The 18,501-nt window shown below is 42.8% G+C and overlaps 1 protein-coding gene across 1 annotated transcript in view; it reads right to left on the bottom strand.

Annotated features, from left to right (window-relative positions):
• Tm9sf3 (transmembrane 9 superfamily member 3) overlaps nt 1-11,686 on the bottom strand; it is a 46,153-nt gene extending 34,467 nt beyond the window's left edge. Inside the window, exons 1-2 of the mRNA XM_027407338.2 lie at nt 11,452-11,686; nt 859-1,054 (exon numbers count right to left, since the gene is read on the bottom strand). Coding sequence (XP_027263139.1) covers nt 859-1,054; nt 11,452-11,547 — 292 coding nt within the window. The 5' untranslated portion in view covers nt 11,548-11,686. The remainder of the gene's footprint in view (nt 1-858; nt 1,055-11,451) is intronic.
• Between the last annotated feature and the right edge of the window lie 6,815 nt (nt 11,687-18,501).

Below are 18,501 nucleotides of genomic sequence, written 5' to 3'. Positions count from 1 at the left end.
AAATTTATAACTCAATTTTATAATTAGGTCCCAAGAGGCATTAGGGAGGAGGTATAAAATATGTACCCATTTTCAAAACAGTAACAAAAAATGTCTGATAAATAAAAACATAATTTAATAAACCAAAATAACATTATCATATATCATTTCATAGCCTAGTCCCAATGCACTAAAAATATCATAAGGCAGGTACTATTCATATTACAAACCACAGACACAATGAAGTCAAAATTGGAGCAAACAATTGTATGTAAAAGAAATGAGGCAAAAAACAGTTCCTGAGTAGAAAGCCCATGTGTTCTATTAAAAATCAAGGCCCCTGATCAAAGATCCTGCAGAACTCCAACTTCCCAGAGATGCTTTAGCCATGGTACTACCAATGCCTGTGCAGGGAGCCAATGTCTGTGCAGGGAGCCAACACCTGTGCAGGGAGTACTCTAACAAGCTCCACAGAGGACACACTAAGAATAAACACACAGTCTCAAAGACAGCTCCAATAGACTCCCCTCAAGTTTAACAGTGTCTGACTTAAATCTTAAATATTCTATAGGTGCTAAGAGAATGAATTAATATAACAATACCAAATAAATTCTGAGTACACTGTACATGTTAAATCTGTGGTTTTACACAAACTTCTCAGTAACTACATTGGAGACCCAATCTCCAAAAATTATTATTCTCTGGCCATATATGTATCTAATAACTAAAGAGTTTACTGGAAAAATACTTTTCAGAAAAAAACTATGTTAGAAAAACATTCTATTAACAATTTACTTAGCTGAACATCCTGTAATGTACAACCTCATACAATAAAATTACCTGGCCCAATGTCAGCAAGAACTATTAATGTTGACTTACCTTTAAATTTAATATCCAGGCCACTAAATTCTAATTCAACTCCTTGAAGTGCTTCCCCCAAAGTTTCATGGTAATGACTGATACTTTTTTTTGACCCTACACAGAATGGAAGTGAAAAGTATTTATACGTTTCTTGGCGATTGTGGTAGGGCCCAACAGTATTCATCCATAAAACAACTTCTTCTTTATCTTGATACTGCAACAAGAAAAACAAGACATGCACTTTTAAAACATCTCATTCAACTAAGCGTATTGTCTACATTCAAGATGCTAAAAAGGTGAAACAGAAACTGAGTACCAATGCCTACACTTTCAAAATCAAGTTTCATGACCCCTAAAACTTTATCCTGACTATGGTCTCAGGATCCATTTTCTCCAAACTTTGTTTTGCAAAAGACAATGTTTTTAAAAAGTCCAACAGCTCGTAAGTGTAGGTTTATAACTAGTAAGTGTAAGGAATGGTAAGCCCCAAACCAACATTATTTGTCAGGGAAACCTGCACAAGGAAAGAGGAAACAAAATCAACAGTTCATCTAGAACCTCATGCTAATCATTAGATTGGCTCCTCCCACAAACCAATGTCAGCACAAATACATACAACTTTCCTCTCCTAGTTTTTCTTACATATACTGGCCAAAGTACTAGACAAGAGACAAATAACTAAAAAAGAAAAGCAACACTGTGAAACCAATGCAAGAACATTCAAAGCCAATCCCACTTGTCAGGACAGACTCACCTTGCATGTATATTTCTTTGAATAATTATACCTCTAACCATCAGTGAATATTACTTGTAGCCACATATAGGCCCGGGACAGTCAACTTCAGGTTTTTATGTCTTGGCAGTGGGATCTGCCAAAGATTTCTTAAAATCTCTATAAATTTAAAACCTATAGCAATATTAACTAGACACTATCAGATTTTTTAAAAAATATTTATTTTAAATATTTATTTTTAAATTGTGTAGTGTGTGTGTTCCTGTGTGTGTGTGTGTGTGTGTACACACACACCCTTGGAGGCCAAAGGCATCATATCTACCTGGAACTGGAGATACTGAAAAAAGAATTAATAAACACTTTCAATAAAAATCTATCATCTTTTTTTCTTTTTTGGTTTTTTTGAGACATGGTTTTTCTGTGTAGCCCTGGCTATCCTGGAACTATCTCTGTAGACCAGGAAGGCCTCAAAATCACAGCAATCCACCTGCCTCTGCCTCCACAGTGCTGGGATTAAAGGCGTGAGTCACCACCGCCCAAAATGTATCATGTTTACAACCAAATTTACCCCACTCAAATCTACCAGTTTCAACTCTGTTTTCCTAATGATACTACAATTCTCTAGACATGGAGATTCAAACCCAAGGCCCTTTGTCTTCCAGAGATCCTGAAGCCACTAACTCATCTACTCTTACCCCCTAAAATCTGCTTCTTCCTTTCTGCTCTTACCACCACCAGCCTAAATCATACTAAATGCCTCATTCTTCATACAAGACATCACTGAGGTCATCAAAGAAACAAAAACTTATCTTATTATTCAAACACACAGGCAGCATACAGCAAGCTCTAAGTTAAATATTAAGGCATATGGATAATAAAAAGATCCTTCTTGCCTGGCATAGTAGCACGTCAGGGCAAGATGACACATTAATCCCGGCACTTGGGAGGCAGAGACAGGTGGTTCTGAGTTCCAGGCCAGCCTGGTTTATGCAGTGCATTCCAGACCAACCAGAGCTACACACACACAGTCAGACCCTGTCTCAAAAATGAAGAATTTTTTCCTTCAAGAAGAATTTTCTTCTTCCCTTCAAGTTCCCAATCCACACAGAACCATACAAGTAAATGATTAACAACGGAGAAAAGGTTATAATTACAGAGAGCTATTACAGCAACAATAAAGGGACAATTATTTCTGCTTTAGTTGAGAAAGATCAGGGTGAACAGTAATACAGGAAACCATAAGCTGCTTCAAGCAAGTTCAGAAAACTACTACAGCTAATCTCCACTTGTGAAGTAAACAATCAAGGTTCTGAGTACTAAGGCCTCCATAGGCCTCTCCATCCATAACTGCTCCTTCTATTTGGGGGCAAGACTGACAAAGGCATATGCAGGCCATTGTTCTCCCATAATGCACAAGCACAGAGCGCTAAACTAAGCACTCTTTCTACTTGCACATCCCAGGAACTCTCCAAACTGAAATCTACAACAACCACTTCTCTCTCATCAGAGTTCCAAGAATTAAAACCTATTCACCAAGGCAAAATGTCACAATGCACAAAAGTACTTAATACCACTGGTAAATACTGAAGAAATAGTGGCATGTAAAGTTCACTAGCAACTTCATCAAAGTCTGAAGTATGCACGACTATAACAATATTCATTCAGAGATAAAAGAAAGGAGAGTGGGCAACACTTGAGAACGGAACATTGTATAGACGTGCCCACTAATGAGAACCTGGCCATGAATCCTGCTGAGACTGTAGAAGTGTTACATACTGCTCTAGAAAATACCTTTGAGCTAAACCTCAATATAAGTATCTTTAGGAATAAAAAAAAAGTGAATATAATTATTTCTTTAAAGTTAAGACATTCACTTATTTTATACACACTGCAACAGTCTGAGTTCGAATGTAGATTAAACCCACATTCTAAAATGAAGTTAGTCATTTTGAACACCTGAGAAGCCTTGACAGGCTGGTATAGAGTTGTGCTGCATGAGCCAAGAACTAGAACGTACATTCTCTGGTCCAAGATTCTCTCTCGGAAGAGGACTAAGGTAATGGCCAGAAACACAAAGTTGCAGGTGAACTGTTAGGACTGTAACAACAATGTGTCCCATTCCACACACAGTCTGCCTCTGGGATCAGAGCTCCAGCAGTAAGCAGAAACACAGGTGAGCTGCAGGTGAGCACCAAGGCACAAACAATGTTCACTTCTACCGGGCTCTTTTTATGCAGTCAAATAAATGAACCTAAAATGTTTATTACTGCATCCCAGACTTTATTTGATCCTGAATATAAGCGTTCCCAAGCCGAGATCAAGAAGTCATTTTCACTGAGCATAGTGGCACACACTAATCAAATGCTCAGCTGTAGCAGGAGGATTATGGGTTTGAAGCTAATCTAGGATACACATTGAGACCTTATCTCAAGAAAAACTGGAGTTTTATCTTAAGAGAAAAAAAAATGTTTAAAAGTATCTTGAAGCTCACAGAACCAAAAGGAAGATTTCAAAGAACCTTGTAAGGAGATAGGGAAGCTTTTTCTCCCCAAATCTGTAAAAGTGTTTTCCTTCACTAATCAACCTCTTAGAAACCTGTGGTAAAAGCTGGTCTACTTCCCTCCCAACACATCCCAAGAAGTCCTAGCAAACTCTTAAAATACTTTGCTCAGAAAAACTGCACTGGGCAACGGCCCTGAGAAAAAGGATGTTAAAATTACCTGAAAAATATATGTGGAGGAAAGGACTGTCAAGGGAGCAAGCATAGCAGGGTCCCTAGCATGGTGGCAATCCCTTCCATGTGAAGCCTCTGGAGGACACAGCCACAAGAAAGGGGGATCTAGCTGCTTGCATTCTTCGCCTAGTCACTCCCCAGCCTTCAGAAGACTCCCTGGAACACTACTTCTGCACTGTCCATTCCAGTCGCAAGGCTTTACCACTGCCCCCTTCCTTTTATACTTCACCGTTTCCTTCTGTCTCTCCCTGCAGTCACCATGCCAATCTTCTCCAGGCAGCCAAACTCTACTTGCCCTCCGAAGTGCTGAATGCTCCTTTCTCAACTCCTGGGTTAGGCCTTAACTGACCATCCCTTGCCTAGCATGACCTTATCAGCTTCTGCAATAGCACCACGCTGACTATCATTTTATAGCTACATACTAGGAACTAGGATGCCTAAAGTCTTTACAGAAACATGGAATCTCTCAAAACTCTGTATATAGGCCATATTATTTCGCCTGTTTTACAGATTCAAAACAAAAACAAGAGAGATGCTAAATAGTTTGTCCAAGCCATGAATGGTAGAATATACCAGTAAATCACAGCCTTTGGAAGGCTGAGGTAGAGGCAAGGTAAATTAGATGCCAGATCAGGCTCCACAGCAAATTCTAGGTCAGTCTTGACTACCTAGCAAGACTGTCTCATAAATAAATTGTTCAAGCTTATAAAATTATTAGTACCAAGTTTACAACCTAGGACTATACTTTTGTTGACTTCTAAATAGCTTTATTTTTTTCATTTTTTAGATTTATTTATTTATTATGTATACGGCATCTGTCTGTATGCCCATAGGCCAGAAAAGGGTGCCAGATCTCATTACAGATGGTTGTGAGCCACCATGGGGTTGCTGGAAATTGAACTAAGGTCCTCTGGAAGAACAGCCAATGCTCTTAACCTTTGAGCCATCTCTCCAGCCCCTTAAATAGCTTTATTAACCAAAAAGAACAAATAAATTTTAAAAAAGCACAGCTGCACAGAGCAACAGAAGTGTATAGCACTCAATGTACCAAACTTTTCCATTTGAGACTTTAATCTGCCCCAAAGGAAAAATACTACTTGTACTCTAATCTCTAAAGTCAAGACCTTCTTCTCAAGCAGTCATAGTATTGGGTCCCGCTTACTCTGTTATGTTTTGAAGTGAGGACCCCAAAACTTTCTTCCCTGACAGAAGTCATTAATTTTCCCCCTCAGGAGGAACACTGAAAAAGTGCTGCTGACCTCTTTGTGAAACCTGAATTAGAGAGAGAGAGGGAGGGAGGGAGGGGGGAGGGAGGGAGGGAGGGAAGGAAGGAAGGAAGGAAGGAAGGAAGGAAGGAAGGAAGGAAGAAGCCCACCAAGTGTCAGGAGCGCAGAATAAGGCCCCAAATTCTACCTTTCATTTTACAGGAAAGGAACATGTTGACTTTAAAATGCTTTAACCAGAGAAAACAAAATCCATTTCTGTATTTCAGAAATCAGTTTCAAAAGCCTTTCAATTATTCAAAACCACACATAAGAATGCAAATACAAATAAACTGGAAGTGCAGTTTTGAATCATAGGTTGAGATAAACATTTTCTTAAAACAGCTCTGTACCTAAACTTTCAGTCTATCATTAAGTACAGCTCCAAACAGGACCAAGTACAGCATTTCCTATAAACAAAGTCTGTCTGCATCAGCACATTCACAACTCACTTATAGGACATGCCTTATTCTAAGATAAATCTTCAAATATGTTTCTAAGTTCCTATACTTCTAACAGGGACTAAGACAAAGGCTGATTTGCCAAGCAAAGAAATCCTACTTCAGGGGCTAGAGAGCTCATTTGGTGGTTAAGAGCACTTGCTGCTCTTGGAGAGGCTTCAGGTTCAGTTCTCAGCAGGCATTAGACAGCATACAACCAGCTCTAGTTCCTGTTCTAGAGGATCTAATGCCCTCTTCTGGTTTCCACGGGCACTGCATGCTCATGGTACCTTTACAAAGACCCATACACAGAAAATAAAAATAAGCCTTTTTAGAAAACCTTTTTCCAAAACACTCAACTGTACAATATAACATGTTTCTGGCAGAGGCAAAGTAAGCCATCCTAGCTCCCCACATCAGAGGTCCTGAAACTACAACTACAAAGGATTACAAGAAATGGATGGGTGCCTACGGTTATGTATGACCTTACACAGGCACTGGTCTGTTTTTGTTCACTGTGCTTTAAGCAAGCTTTGTGTTTCCAGCACTGAATACATTTATCCCTAGTAGTTACTTGATTACTCAAGTTGCTCAGTAGACACTAGCTAAGTACTAGGACTAAGCACAGTGCTGTAGCATACTCAAGTCGCTCAGTAGACACTAGCTAAGTACTAGGACTAAGCATAGTGCTGTAGCATATATGTAGCGGGTGTGAGGGAAGAGGAGGAACACAAATGGCAAAACACAACTTCATGGTCATGTTGAGAAAGAGAACCCATAAAAACCCCAAGTGCTTTTCACCCACTGAGCCATTTTCCTTACCCCCTTCACTTAAAGACCTTAAAGGCATGGGGGGAGGGTGAAGGAATGGGGAGGGGTGGAGGGGGGATGGGAGGTGGGGGGGTTGTCTCTCACTATGTAGTCCTAGCTGGCCTGGAACTCACAGAGATCCACTTGCCTCTGTCTCCCAGTGCTAGGTTTAAAGGTATGTGCTATGTCTGGCTTTAAAGAGACCTTGCGACTACCCTTCAATCATGTCACAAGAGACTGTCTTTAATGAGTGGAAGTATTCTTTAGTTTTAATTTCCTACAGTATATCCTATAATCTACAGTCCAACTTTAAAAAACTAAAAGTAGCACATTCTCCAGAAATCAACAACACACTTCCTTCTCCTTATTTTTCTAAGAATACAAGAACAACTTTGGATAAACAGGGACATAAAGAATGTCCACTAAGAAGGAATGACTACTTGCTTTTCCCCAAAGTTCCCCTTTTCCTGTATCTACTACTTAACTAAGATTTAGCTTGCCATTTGATCCATAAATAGTATGCTTGAAGGAAGGGGGAGTGTGGCTCAGTGGGTAGAGGTACTTGCTGTTAAGCCTGATGATCTCAATGTCAATTTCAAGTCTACATGGTAGAAGGAAAGAGCCAGCTCCCACAAGTTGTCCCCTGGCCTCCACATGCCCACTGTGGCACATGCACACTTACCTACCCAAACCACAGAAAAAATAAAAATAAACAAGTAAATGTAAAAGCATTAAAAAAAAAAAAAAACTTCAAGCATACTATTTATGGATCAGATGGCAAGCTAAATCTTAGTTAAGTAGTAGATACAGGAAAAGGGGAACTTTGGGGAAAAGCAAGTAGTCATTCCTTCTTAGAACCAGGTACTAATTAGGGGAACCCATTACAAACTAAAACTATCTAACCAGGAATAACGATACATGCTAGTAACCGCAGCTATTCAGAAAGCCAAGGCAGAAGAATCACTTGAGTCCATCCAAGAATTCATGACCAGCTTGGCCAATACTGAGACCCTGTTTCCATAAAAGCAAAAGCAAAGGGCTAGACAGATGGCTCAGCAGTTAAAGTGCTAGTTTCTCTTTCAGAGGACCCAGGTTCGGTTCCCAGCACCTACACTGGGTGGCTGGCCACCACATGTAACTCCAGTTGCATGGGATCCAACACCCTCCTATGGCCTCCAAGGGCAAATGCACACACGTGAACACACTCTGATACAGACACATGTGCATAAATAACAGACGTTTACAAATAAAAATATTTAAAAGCATTAAGAAATAGATAGGACCCTTTGTTCAAAAGTAATTTCAAGACGGAAATACAGTCTTGCGTGACTGTTCATGCCACCTGCCCATTGTGCCCACCAGCTAGCCTTATCCCTTCTTAATGCTAGTACAAACATCTCAGTAACACACAATGTGGCCTGGCAGTGGTGGCACACACCTTTAGTCCCAACACTCGGGAGGCAGAGGCAGGAAGATCTCTGTTGAGTTCAAGACCAGCCTGATCTACAAGCGCTAGTTCCAGGACAGCCTCCAAAGTCACAAAGAAACCCTGTCTCTGAAAAACCTCAAAAAAAAAATAAAAAAATAAAAAAAAAAACCACACACACAATATGGATCTAGGCTCATCCAAACATTTCTTCATGCACTTAAAGGGTTCTATCTAGTGTTTTACAGTCCTGTTTTTAAAATGAGCTATAGAGTCCATCACCTGAGTCCACTAAAGACATTAATGTGGCCCAGGAAGATGGCTCAGTTGGTAGAGTTGTCCAGAGGAGGTAAAACGGAACCTGTAACCCCAGCACTTGGGAGACAGGATGATCCCTGGGGTTCATTGGCTAGTCAGTCTAACCTACTGAGTAAGTTTGAGGACCAGTGAGATAACCTCTAAAAAACAAAGGTGGAGAGCAACTGAGGATTCACTTAATTGTAATAGTAACCTTTGACCTCCGTATGCAAGCTCATACACATACACATATACACACACACCATACTCATATACGAAAACACACAATTTGTTTTTTCAAGACTTATTTACTCGTAGAATGTGTGGAGTGATATCCCACCTCTATCCTTACTGGGTTACTGTGAGCTAATATACAGAAAGCACTTACAACAGGATCAAAGCATACTATTCCAAGTTGTATTAGTATTACATCTGGTGATATCTGAACAGAAAATGGTCTAAGGGGTAAGCTTCAGCTCCTGAAAGCTGTTCTTTAATTAATAATTCAATCCCACAAGTGTTTTTTAAACACCCCACTCAGCAATCTTCCCTTGACAATTTGTCTCTTCCCTAAATATCAGTTCTCTCTTCACTAGCTAGTTCTGCCTTCTTGGAATTAAAAAAAAAGGGGGGGGATCACTTGATAAGAGCCCTACTATCTGGCCAGGGTGAAGATCTGGCAATGTAGACATGCAATGAAATAATATTCACTCTCAACTTTTGTCCATCTCATATGTGCCATGTCTTCATATCTTCACACTAAGTCTCTTATCCTGAGAGGAACTTAGCATTTGTGAAGCCAAGCCTTCTAGCTCCAGTATGGTGGAATGGGTGGGTGTAATATCCTGTTATCAAATATTTTGTATGAATAAAAATTAAAACATTCCAGGTGGAGTTAGACATGATAGTGCACGTCTTTAATCCCAGCACTGGGAATTCAGAGGCAGGTGGATCTCTGAATTCAAGACCAGGCTGGTCTACAGAGCCAGTTCCCAGACAGGTAGGGCTACACAGAGAAACCCTGTCTCAAAAGACGAAACATTCCATTCAGTGGTGAGGTTTGTACCTAGAACACACAGGGCCTAGGCTCAATCCCGGTGAGTGAATGAAGACTGAAGTAAATAAATGACATTCCTAGCAATAATATTTGATTGAATTCGGGGTTGCAGGAACAGCTTAGCAGTTCAGAGCACTTGCTCTTGCAGAGTTCCCAGGTTTGGTTCTCAGCATTCACACTGGATGGCTTATAACCACCTGTAACTCTAGTTCCAAGGGATCTGACACGCTCTTCTAGCCTCTAAGGATACACATACATTCATGCTGGCAAAACTATCACATAAAATAAAAATAATAAACTTTAAAGTTGTTTTTCATGGAAATTGCCACTTACATATTAAATTTGTGAATTATGCTATTTTTGTACCACTTACAATTTATTAAATTGTAAACTAAGATGTCCCTCTTCATAGCAAGACTTAAAAAGTATAATATAAACTTGTATGTCTATATGGTGGAACTGTAACTAATAAAAGTTCAGGATTTTACATAGGAACTGAAGTACTAAAAAGTTATCAAAAACTAAACTACTGAACAAAAAGATATTTGCTGGGTATCTAATTACTCCAATCTCTACATGGTTTCTGTTTACTATACAAAAAAAAAAAATACCTTTCATAAACTTTAAGACAAGTTAGCTAGCTGATAGAAGATAGTTTTCACTTAACTGCTTAAAATCTGAACAAAATTATCTTAAAAGGAAAAATCACAAATATCAAAGAAAATTATGTTACCAGTACAATGTTTCTGTGAAAAAAAAAAAAAAAACCTTATCTATACATGCAATTAAAGTCTGGCTAAAATAAGATGTCAGCCAATCCAGGCCTTAGAACAAAGTTTTGTTAATTACAAACAAAATCTAAAGTCTGACCCCTTAAATGAGAATGCCCTCGCTTCATCACCGATCAGTTACAACCGGACGTTCTCCATATCTTTCAAATTTGGCAAATACACAACTTCTCAGGAAAAAAAAAAAAAAAAAAAAAAAAAAAAAAAAAAAAAACTACCAATAAAAACAAAATCAATCATTTGCCAAACAACCTTCTAGATTATCTGACTTTCTCCACTTCCCAGAGTCTACCATCCATGGGGGGGGGGGGAGCCCACAGCGTTTTAGCTCTAGATGAAAGTCCCTCCAAGAGTCATTAAACCCAAGCTTTGATGTGAAAAACCAAAAAAAAAAAAAAAAAATTAAATAAACCGCTAATCAACTTCAGACCCAATGCAAAAGTGAGTGGGGGGTGTGACCTGAGCGCTGGGTGACTCAAGGGCCCCTAGGGTCAGGGCTGCCCGGGTTAGAGGCCGATCACCCGGACCCCACGGGGACTCGGGGAGCGCGGACAAAGTTAGGGGAAAGGCCTGGGGACCTAGTGCGTGCAGCGCGAAGACGTGTCCACGTGTAAACCGTTCACACCTCCGCTTCACTCAAGCTGTCCCCCACCCCACAGCTCAAATCCGGCGGCCGGGACCGGAGGGAGAAGGGTGGGGAAAGGCCGGAGCGGGTCGTGAACTGACGGCTATTTCCTGGTTGGCAAGCGCCTGGTGATCGCGGTGCATCCATCTTCCGCCGGGTTGTGTCCCACAGCGTCCAGTTTCCCGGGTCCAGAGCCCGCTACTGGGCGACCCCCGGGCCCCAGCCCCGAGAGGCGGAGCCGAAGAGCAAGGCCCAGGCCGCCGGGAGTGCTCGAAAATGCCTCCTCCCAGCTCCCGCGGATCCGGCCCCGCCATGCCCGACCGGAAGGAGCGCTCGGGCGGCCTCGGGGCTGCACCGGGCCTCCAGGCCGCGCCGGGCCTGGCGGGACGGCAAGCGGGGGAGCGGACCGGGGGCGGCCGCACGGCTCGCTTCGCCTCACCGTGTGTTCGTGCTCGTCAGACCGAGCCCGGGGCAGCAGCAGCAGCAACAACGCGGCGGCCGCCGCCACGCCAGGAGCGCCCGGCAGCGGCCTCATCCTCCGCGCTCCCACAGGCCGGGCGCCGGCCCACCGACTCCTCCGCCGCCGCCGCCGATTCACATCCACCGGGCGCGGACAGACGCACGGGGCCCGGGCCCAGCCGCTGCCTCCGCCGCCGTCACCGCCCGCTCCGCGCCGCCCCCGCCCCCCGGCCTCCGAGCCTCTTCCTCTGACTCAGCCACGTCATCCGGCCACCCCGGCACACGCCGGAAGTCCTCCCGACGCGGGGCCGCAACCGCCGCCGGCGCGCGCAGGCCGTGGGGCTGGCTGGAGGGTTCCGGAGCCCGTGTGCTGCCGGCCGCTCAGCTTCGGCCTGAGCTCTCGCGCTTTCCAGCCCAAGGCGCCTGCGGCCGGTGGGCCGACGCCAGCTGGGCTCTAGCTCGCGGTGGCTGCGAAGCGGGGTGGGGCGGGTCATCCCACCGAGGGCCTGGGGCTCAACGCGAGCACCCGCTTCGGTCTAGCCCAGAAAATGAGCTCCCCGAGCTTCTTTATGGAAGGTGATCGTTCAGCTTGTACAGGGTGTGTTAACGTCACCCGGTGCTGATTGGAACTTCTATTCAATCCAGAGATGTGGGCTAAACTGGCGTTCTTGTTCATTTGTTTGCCTACGTATTGTCTTTCTCCCATCATCCCCAGTCACAAATGTGCCCTGGAATGGAGGCTCCTCACAGCCCCAATCACTTGTTTTCCGTATCCGAACCGGTAGTGAGGAGCTAGATTTGGTATCTCACTGTTGTCACCTCAGCACTCCGGAGGCTGGGCTAGTAAGGTTGCATTGTCAGTGCTTGCAACTTGGGTTACAGTGTGAGACAAAACAAGAACAGAAAACAAACAAAAAAATGAAATAAATCAGGTCATTGTGATGCAGGCCTGCAATGCCAGCACTTGAGGGACAGAGGCAGGGTTGCTGAAAGACTGGAGCCAACCTTGTCTACAGACCCAGTACCAGGCCGGCTAGGCCACATAGCAAGGCCCATCTCAAACCAAAACATATTAAAGACTCAGAAATACCTGTCAAATGAACAGAACAGTCCTCTAAATGTGGTGCTTGGGAGGAGGATTATCTCATCCATCAGTACTGGGTAGAGCCTAGTGTTTGGTCACATAATATCTCAACAGCCAATATTCCATCACCACTGTGCTGTGAAGAAGTCTGAACAAGATCCCACTATCTTCCTTCCCTGTTCACTACCAAAGAGTGCCAGAGTGGTTGCCTACAAAGAAATTAGATTACATCACTATATCCAAAACATACCCTGAATAGTGAATAAGTAAATCATTGAATTATCACTAAGGATTTCATCTGCCAGGCACTATTTGATACTCAGACAGACCCTATGAAACAGGTACCTTTAGTGTGTTATCATTACAGAAAAGTAGCTGAAGCACAGGTTGGACGACTTGTTCAAAGACCAGACCTGGTTTGCTTCTTTAGGTTTTTTGTTTTAGTTTTATAACTGCTAGTATGCTACTAATCATACCATTTTTTTAAAAGGTGGATTAGATATGCACTCGTCATGAAATGTTACCCAAGAAGTACTTATAAAGAGAAATAGTCTGCTTCCATTTTAAATGGTAACATAATAGTTTACCTGTAGAAAGCAATCTTTTTGTTTGTTTTCAAGACAGGGTTTCTCTGTATATAGCCCTGGATATCCTCAAACTTACAGAGACCCACCTACCTCTGCCTCTCAAGTGCTGGGATTAAAGGTGTGTGCACTGCCACGGTCCTGCTAGGAAACGATCTTAAATAATTAAAACTCAAACCATTACCAGAGAGAATCACATTGAAATTTGTATATACCTATTTGGAAGTTTGTGTGTACATGTGTGTGTGTTCCTGTGTGTGTGTGTGTGTGTGTGTGTGTGTGTGTGTGTGTGTGTGTGTGTGTTGAGGCCAGATATTGACATAGGTGTCTTCCTCAATCACTGTCCACACTTTATTTTTTGAGGCATCATCTCTCCCTGAATCTGAAGCTCAAGTATTCTACTAGACTGTCTGGCCAGCAAGTTCAGAAATCCTGTCTTCACTTCCCAGATCCAACTTTCTATGGGGCTTCTTGGTATCTGAACCCAAATCCTCATGCAAGCAATTTACCAACTGAGTCATATCTCCAGTCCTATTTGGATGTTTCTTATAAGTGTGCACTATGTATATAATGAAGGTGGAGAATGACGCCCTTGCTGAAGGATACAATGCAGCTTCCTCAGTCTGTGACTGTCTTAGTGACTGTCTATTGCTGTGAAGAGAGACACTATGACCAAAGCAACCCTTATAAAAGAGAGCATTTAACTAGGGGGTGGAGGCTTGCTTACAGTTTCAGAGGGTCAGTACATTGTTATCATGGCAGGGACCATGGCAGCAAGCATGGCGCTGAAACAGTTGCTTTATAAGTGACATCCTGACCTCCAAGCAAAGAGTGAGACTGGGTCTGGCATGGATTTTTTTTTAAGGCTCCAAGCCTGCCCCCAGAGACACATCTCCTCCTTGATACAAACTAGAAACCCTTGAAAAGAGGAACCCTCAATTAAGGAATTGCTTCCATCAGATTGTCCTGTGGGTATGTCTGTGGGGCACTTTTTCTGATTCCTGATAGATGTGGTAGGACACAGCCCATGTGAAAGTGCTACCCCAGGGCAGGTGGTCCTGGATTGTATAGAAAAGCAGCTGCACAAGCCATGAGAATCAAGCCAGCGCTTGCTTCAAACGCTCCTGCTTGAGCTCTTACCCTGACTCCCATCAACAATAGACTAAGACTTGGAAATGTAAGCCAAACAAACCCTTTCCTCCACAAGTTTCTCATGGTGTTTAACACAGCAGCAGAAAGCAAATTAGAACTAATATCTGTGTTCTGCCTTCGCTTAAATATACGTCATGTCCTTACACCTCTGTGGCCTGTGCAGTGCTGGGAATAGATCCAGAGCCATCTATAGCAAGGCGAGCACCTTGCCACATAGCCACTTCACCAGCCCTAAGCCTTTGCTCTTGGTTTTCCCTTTATCTAGAATGCCCTGCTTCATCTCCTCTCTTTAATTCTGTCCTTCCAAGGCCAGCTGAATCGCCCATCATGCTTTTGGACAATTGAGCATCCCTTCTTTGGGATTCCCGTAGCATGTGGTATGCCACATCATACTTACTACCTAATCCCAATTCCTCTTCTGTATTGAGGGCTGACCTTCTTTGATGGCAGGAGCTACCATTTGATGATCATTTATCTGAGCTGCCAAGATGGTGCTTGATTCAACAACTATTTACAGAATGAAAACATTAACAAGTGAAAAGGCAAATCACACAGCAGTATTTAGAGAATTCTTTCCAGCTAGCATAAGAGACATCACAAAGCAGTGTGTGATTAATTGCTTATGAATCTTACATTAGTAATTGCTACCGAAATCAGGGGAGGCATCTTATTCGTCTTTGTATATCTTCCAAAGCACCTAGCACAGTGACTGGCTCCTAGTGGAGGCTCCGCAAAAGCTCCATGAATGAATAATCACTGCCTTTGAGTGAAGCAATGATGGGCAATTGAAGAGCAAGCTGCATGAGTGCCACATTGAGATGGATGAGTAGGTTCTTAAACATCCCTCAGCATCAGCCTCCACAGATTTGAGGCATAAGCTTTTGCTAGGTTTTGTGGGGAGCACTAGGCTGGCAAATGCTTGGAATTGCAAAGAACACAAGAAAAATTATGAAGTATTCATTTGGGAAGGGTAAATTTAAAATTAGGAACCCTTAAGTTAAAAAATAGGCAGGGGATATTTTTTTAAAAAATACACAACGCAAGCCAGGCAGTGGTGGCACTTGCCCTTAATCCCAGCACTCAGGAGACAGAGGCAGGTGGATCTTTGTGAGTTGGAGGCCAGTATGGTCTACAAAGTGACTTCCATGACAACCAGCCTGTTACAAATAAAACCCTGCCTTGAAAACCCGGCGGGGTGGGGGGTGGGGTGCACAATGTGACTGATCGTGTAAGTGCTCCTCAAGTGGCAACAGGCGTGAGCAGTAAAAGAAGAAGACACCCCATCTCAGTGGGGAATTTGAGAAAATTTTTCTGGAGGGAAGAACTTATAAAGTCATCAGTTCTATAACCGTAGAGTTCAAATGCTCTATTGAGCATTTACTATGTGCCAAGAACTCTGGTACGTCTTCAGCCAATAAAAACCGTGATAATGACAGGGGTAGATTCAGAGGTAAAGGATCTGATTAGAGAAAAACAAGCATGACTGCAAAGTTCCTTGAAATCTGAAGCCTGAACCACAGGAGCTCTTCAGGGGCTTGGGTGTAATAGAGCACTGAGCCAGCCTGCAGAAATCTCTGGAGTTTATCCCCAGCACCCCCAATAAAATCAAATCATAAAGATCTTTTTACAAACCAGGGAATGAGAATCATGAATGTCTTGTTTTATCCATGTCTTCTAGATTAAGCTCATTGGGCAGAAATGCAAGCAGTGAAAGTCTTCCTCTCCATGGCAGTACAGCCTCTTTCTTTAACAATTTTACGAGGCCCAATTTTGTTTAGAGAGCTGAGTACCCATAAAACAAGTTTAAAAAAAGCCATCGAAATCTTAGGGTACAGATGACAATGTACCTTCTGGTTTCCATCCTCAGTTACACTTTTCTTGGAAAGTAATTATCTTTTCAAGGAAGTTTGGTAGCACAGGCCAGTCTATCAGCATCCAGAGATGAGCCTCCACTATGAACTCAGGATGAGTTCCAGGCTAGTCAGGTCATCCAATCAAACATATATACATATATCTTTGGTGGTATTGGAATTGAACCCAGACTTGGGCACAACTACTCTATCACTGATCTACACAAGTCTTTGGTGTTTGGGGTATTTGTTTATTACTTACCTGTTCTGTATTGCTAACGCAGGATCTTTCAACATAGCCTAGACTGACCTGGAATTAACCGTGTTTCCTGCCTCGACCTCATGGAAATCCTGGGATTTACTGGCACATTGCCTCCTGGCTCCTTGAACCTCTGTTCTTCCTTGGTCTTCATATTTGTCTTGGCAGTCACTTCAGGAAGATGAGGGAAGCGTACTTACCACTTTTCAACACTCCTTTTTCTGTTCTAGCTGAACTGTTCTAGAACTTTATTATTGCTGTGAGTTCTTCCTTTAGGAAGCTATGAGCCAAAACATTCAGTTGTATGGGCTGGCAAGATGGCTTAGAGGGCAAAGGTGCCCTCTACCCTGAGGGCTTGAGTTTAATTCCTGGAAACCACAAGGTGGAAGGAGGGAATCAACTCCTAAAAATTGTCTTCTGACTTCCACCCTGTACTGTGGTACAGACTCCCACCCCCTTCTTCCCCAAAAAAGGCCACACAAATGAAAAACAAAATCAGAACTTTAGTTTGGAGACTGAAAAGCTATTAAGGCCATTCATTTATTTGTGTGGTTCATAGTCAATTGTCTCTGTCTCGGTTTTATTTGGGTTTCATTTTGACTCTATCTTCCAGATAGAGTCAATGAAATTCATGCTAGTCTTGAGCTCACTCTGTACCCCAGGCTGGCCTCAAATTCATAATCTTTCTGCCTTCACTCAGTTGTTGTTGTTTAATTATCTAGTCTATTAAAATGACAAAAGGCAAGAAACAGCAACTGTCACATATTAGAAAGCTCTTGGGCTGGAGGATGCTCAGTTGAAGAGCACTTGCTCAGCATGAGGGAAGGAAAGCCTCGGGTTTGATCCAGTCTCCCTGCCTTCTTCTCCCCACTACTCACACCACCCACACACAAAGATCCTGGCCACTTGGGTGGTGATGGCTCCATTTGGCTGCTTCTGTGCTTCTTCACAAGGGGTTCCCTACCTTGGTCTTGGTCTTTCAGACTTGAGGTGACCTGGAGCATTACTGAATGCACAGTTCTATGCTGCAGTGGTGATGCAACACACAGCTGTGTAGTCACGATGTGAACTCCTCCAGTGGGCAGCTGCCTAAAATAAAAGCCAATCTTCCTGCCTGCTAAAGGAAGACTCGAGTCCTTATACCACGCTGAGTCTTTTTTCTTTTTTCTTTCTTTCTTTTTTTCTTTTTTTTCAAGACAGGGTTTCTCTGTGGCCCTGGAACTAGCTCTTGTAGACCAGGCTGGTTTCAAACTCACAGAGATCCGCCTGCCTCTGCCTCCCGAGTGCTGCGACTAAAGGCATGTGCCATAACCGCCCAGCCCCACGCTGACTCTTAATGGTGCAGAATGATAAAGCTATCTTCTATTCTGTGGATTAAATAAGCTTTAGCAGGCCAGCTTGGAAACCTTTCTTTTTCTATGAGAAAATGAATTCTAAGTTGTGCCTGAGAATTGTAAATCCACAATAAACCCTCCTACTCATCCTCTCACTACCCTGGAAGCCTGGTGTCTGGCCAGCAGGAATGAATGAAGACCATTCATATTAATAACATGCTTGGAAACCAAAAAAATTAATACATACCCAAATATCTTACAGGAAGAGTCCTTCAATTTCAGATTTAATCACTCATCTTTCTCAGAAACAAATCTGTTACTATTACCTCCTCCACCAATGAGGCAGAGCTTGCATACTATTTCCTGAATGAGGAGCTCAGAGTAGCCACTTGCTTCCCTGATGTATATCAGAGAGGAATCTAAGCCCCCCAGCTATTGGGTGTTAGCGAGCTAGGCTTTACAAAGAATCTACTTGATTTGTAAAATCAGTCATTTGAGTGGTCTACATGCATGTTATTTGTATGGCTACAGCAAAGCACAATGGGTCATTGGCATCTGGTAAATATGTCGATTGAATTATTTGCTGGGAACACCAACCTCTTATTCACATTTAGTCTCTCAGTCTTCATATTTTGTTACTTATGTAGTTAGTTGTCTGTGCCTAGTCTTTAACACAAGATGGAGGTCACTTTGCTTATATTTGTAGCAATGTAACTGCAGTGAACATGACTCTGGTAAAATCTTGTGGAAGGAAAGTGGTGGTAGAC

This window comes from Cricetulus griseus, chromosome 3 (genome assembly GCF_003668045.3).
Source record: "Cricetulus griseus strain 17A/GY chromosome 3, alternate assembly CriGri-PICRH-1.0, whole genome shotgun sequence".
Lineage (NCBI taxonomy): Eukaryota > Metazoa > Chordata > Mammalia > Rodentia > Cricetidae > Cricetulus > Cricetulus griseus.
The sequence above is the reverse complement of the archived record's forward strand: the minus strand, read 5'-3'. Positions and strand labels throughout refer to the sequence as shown.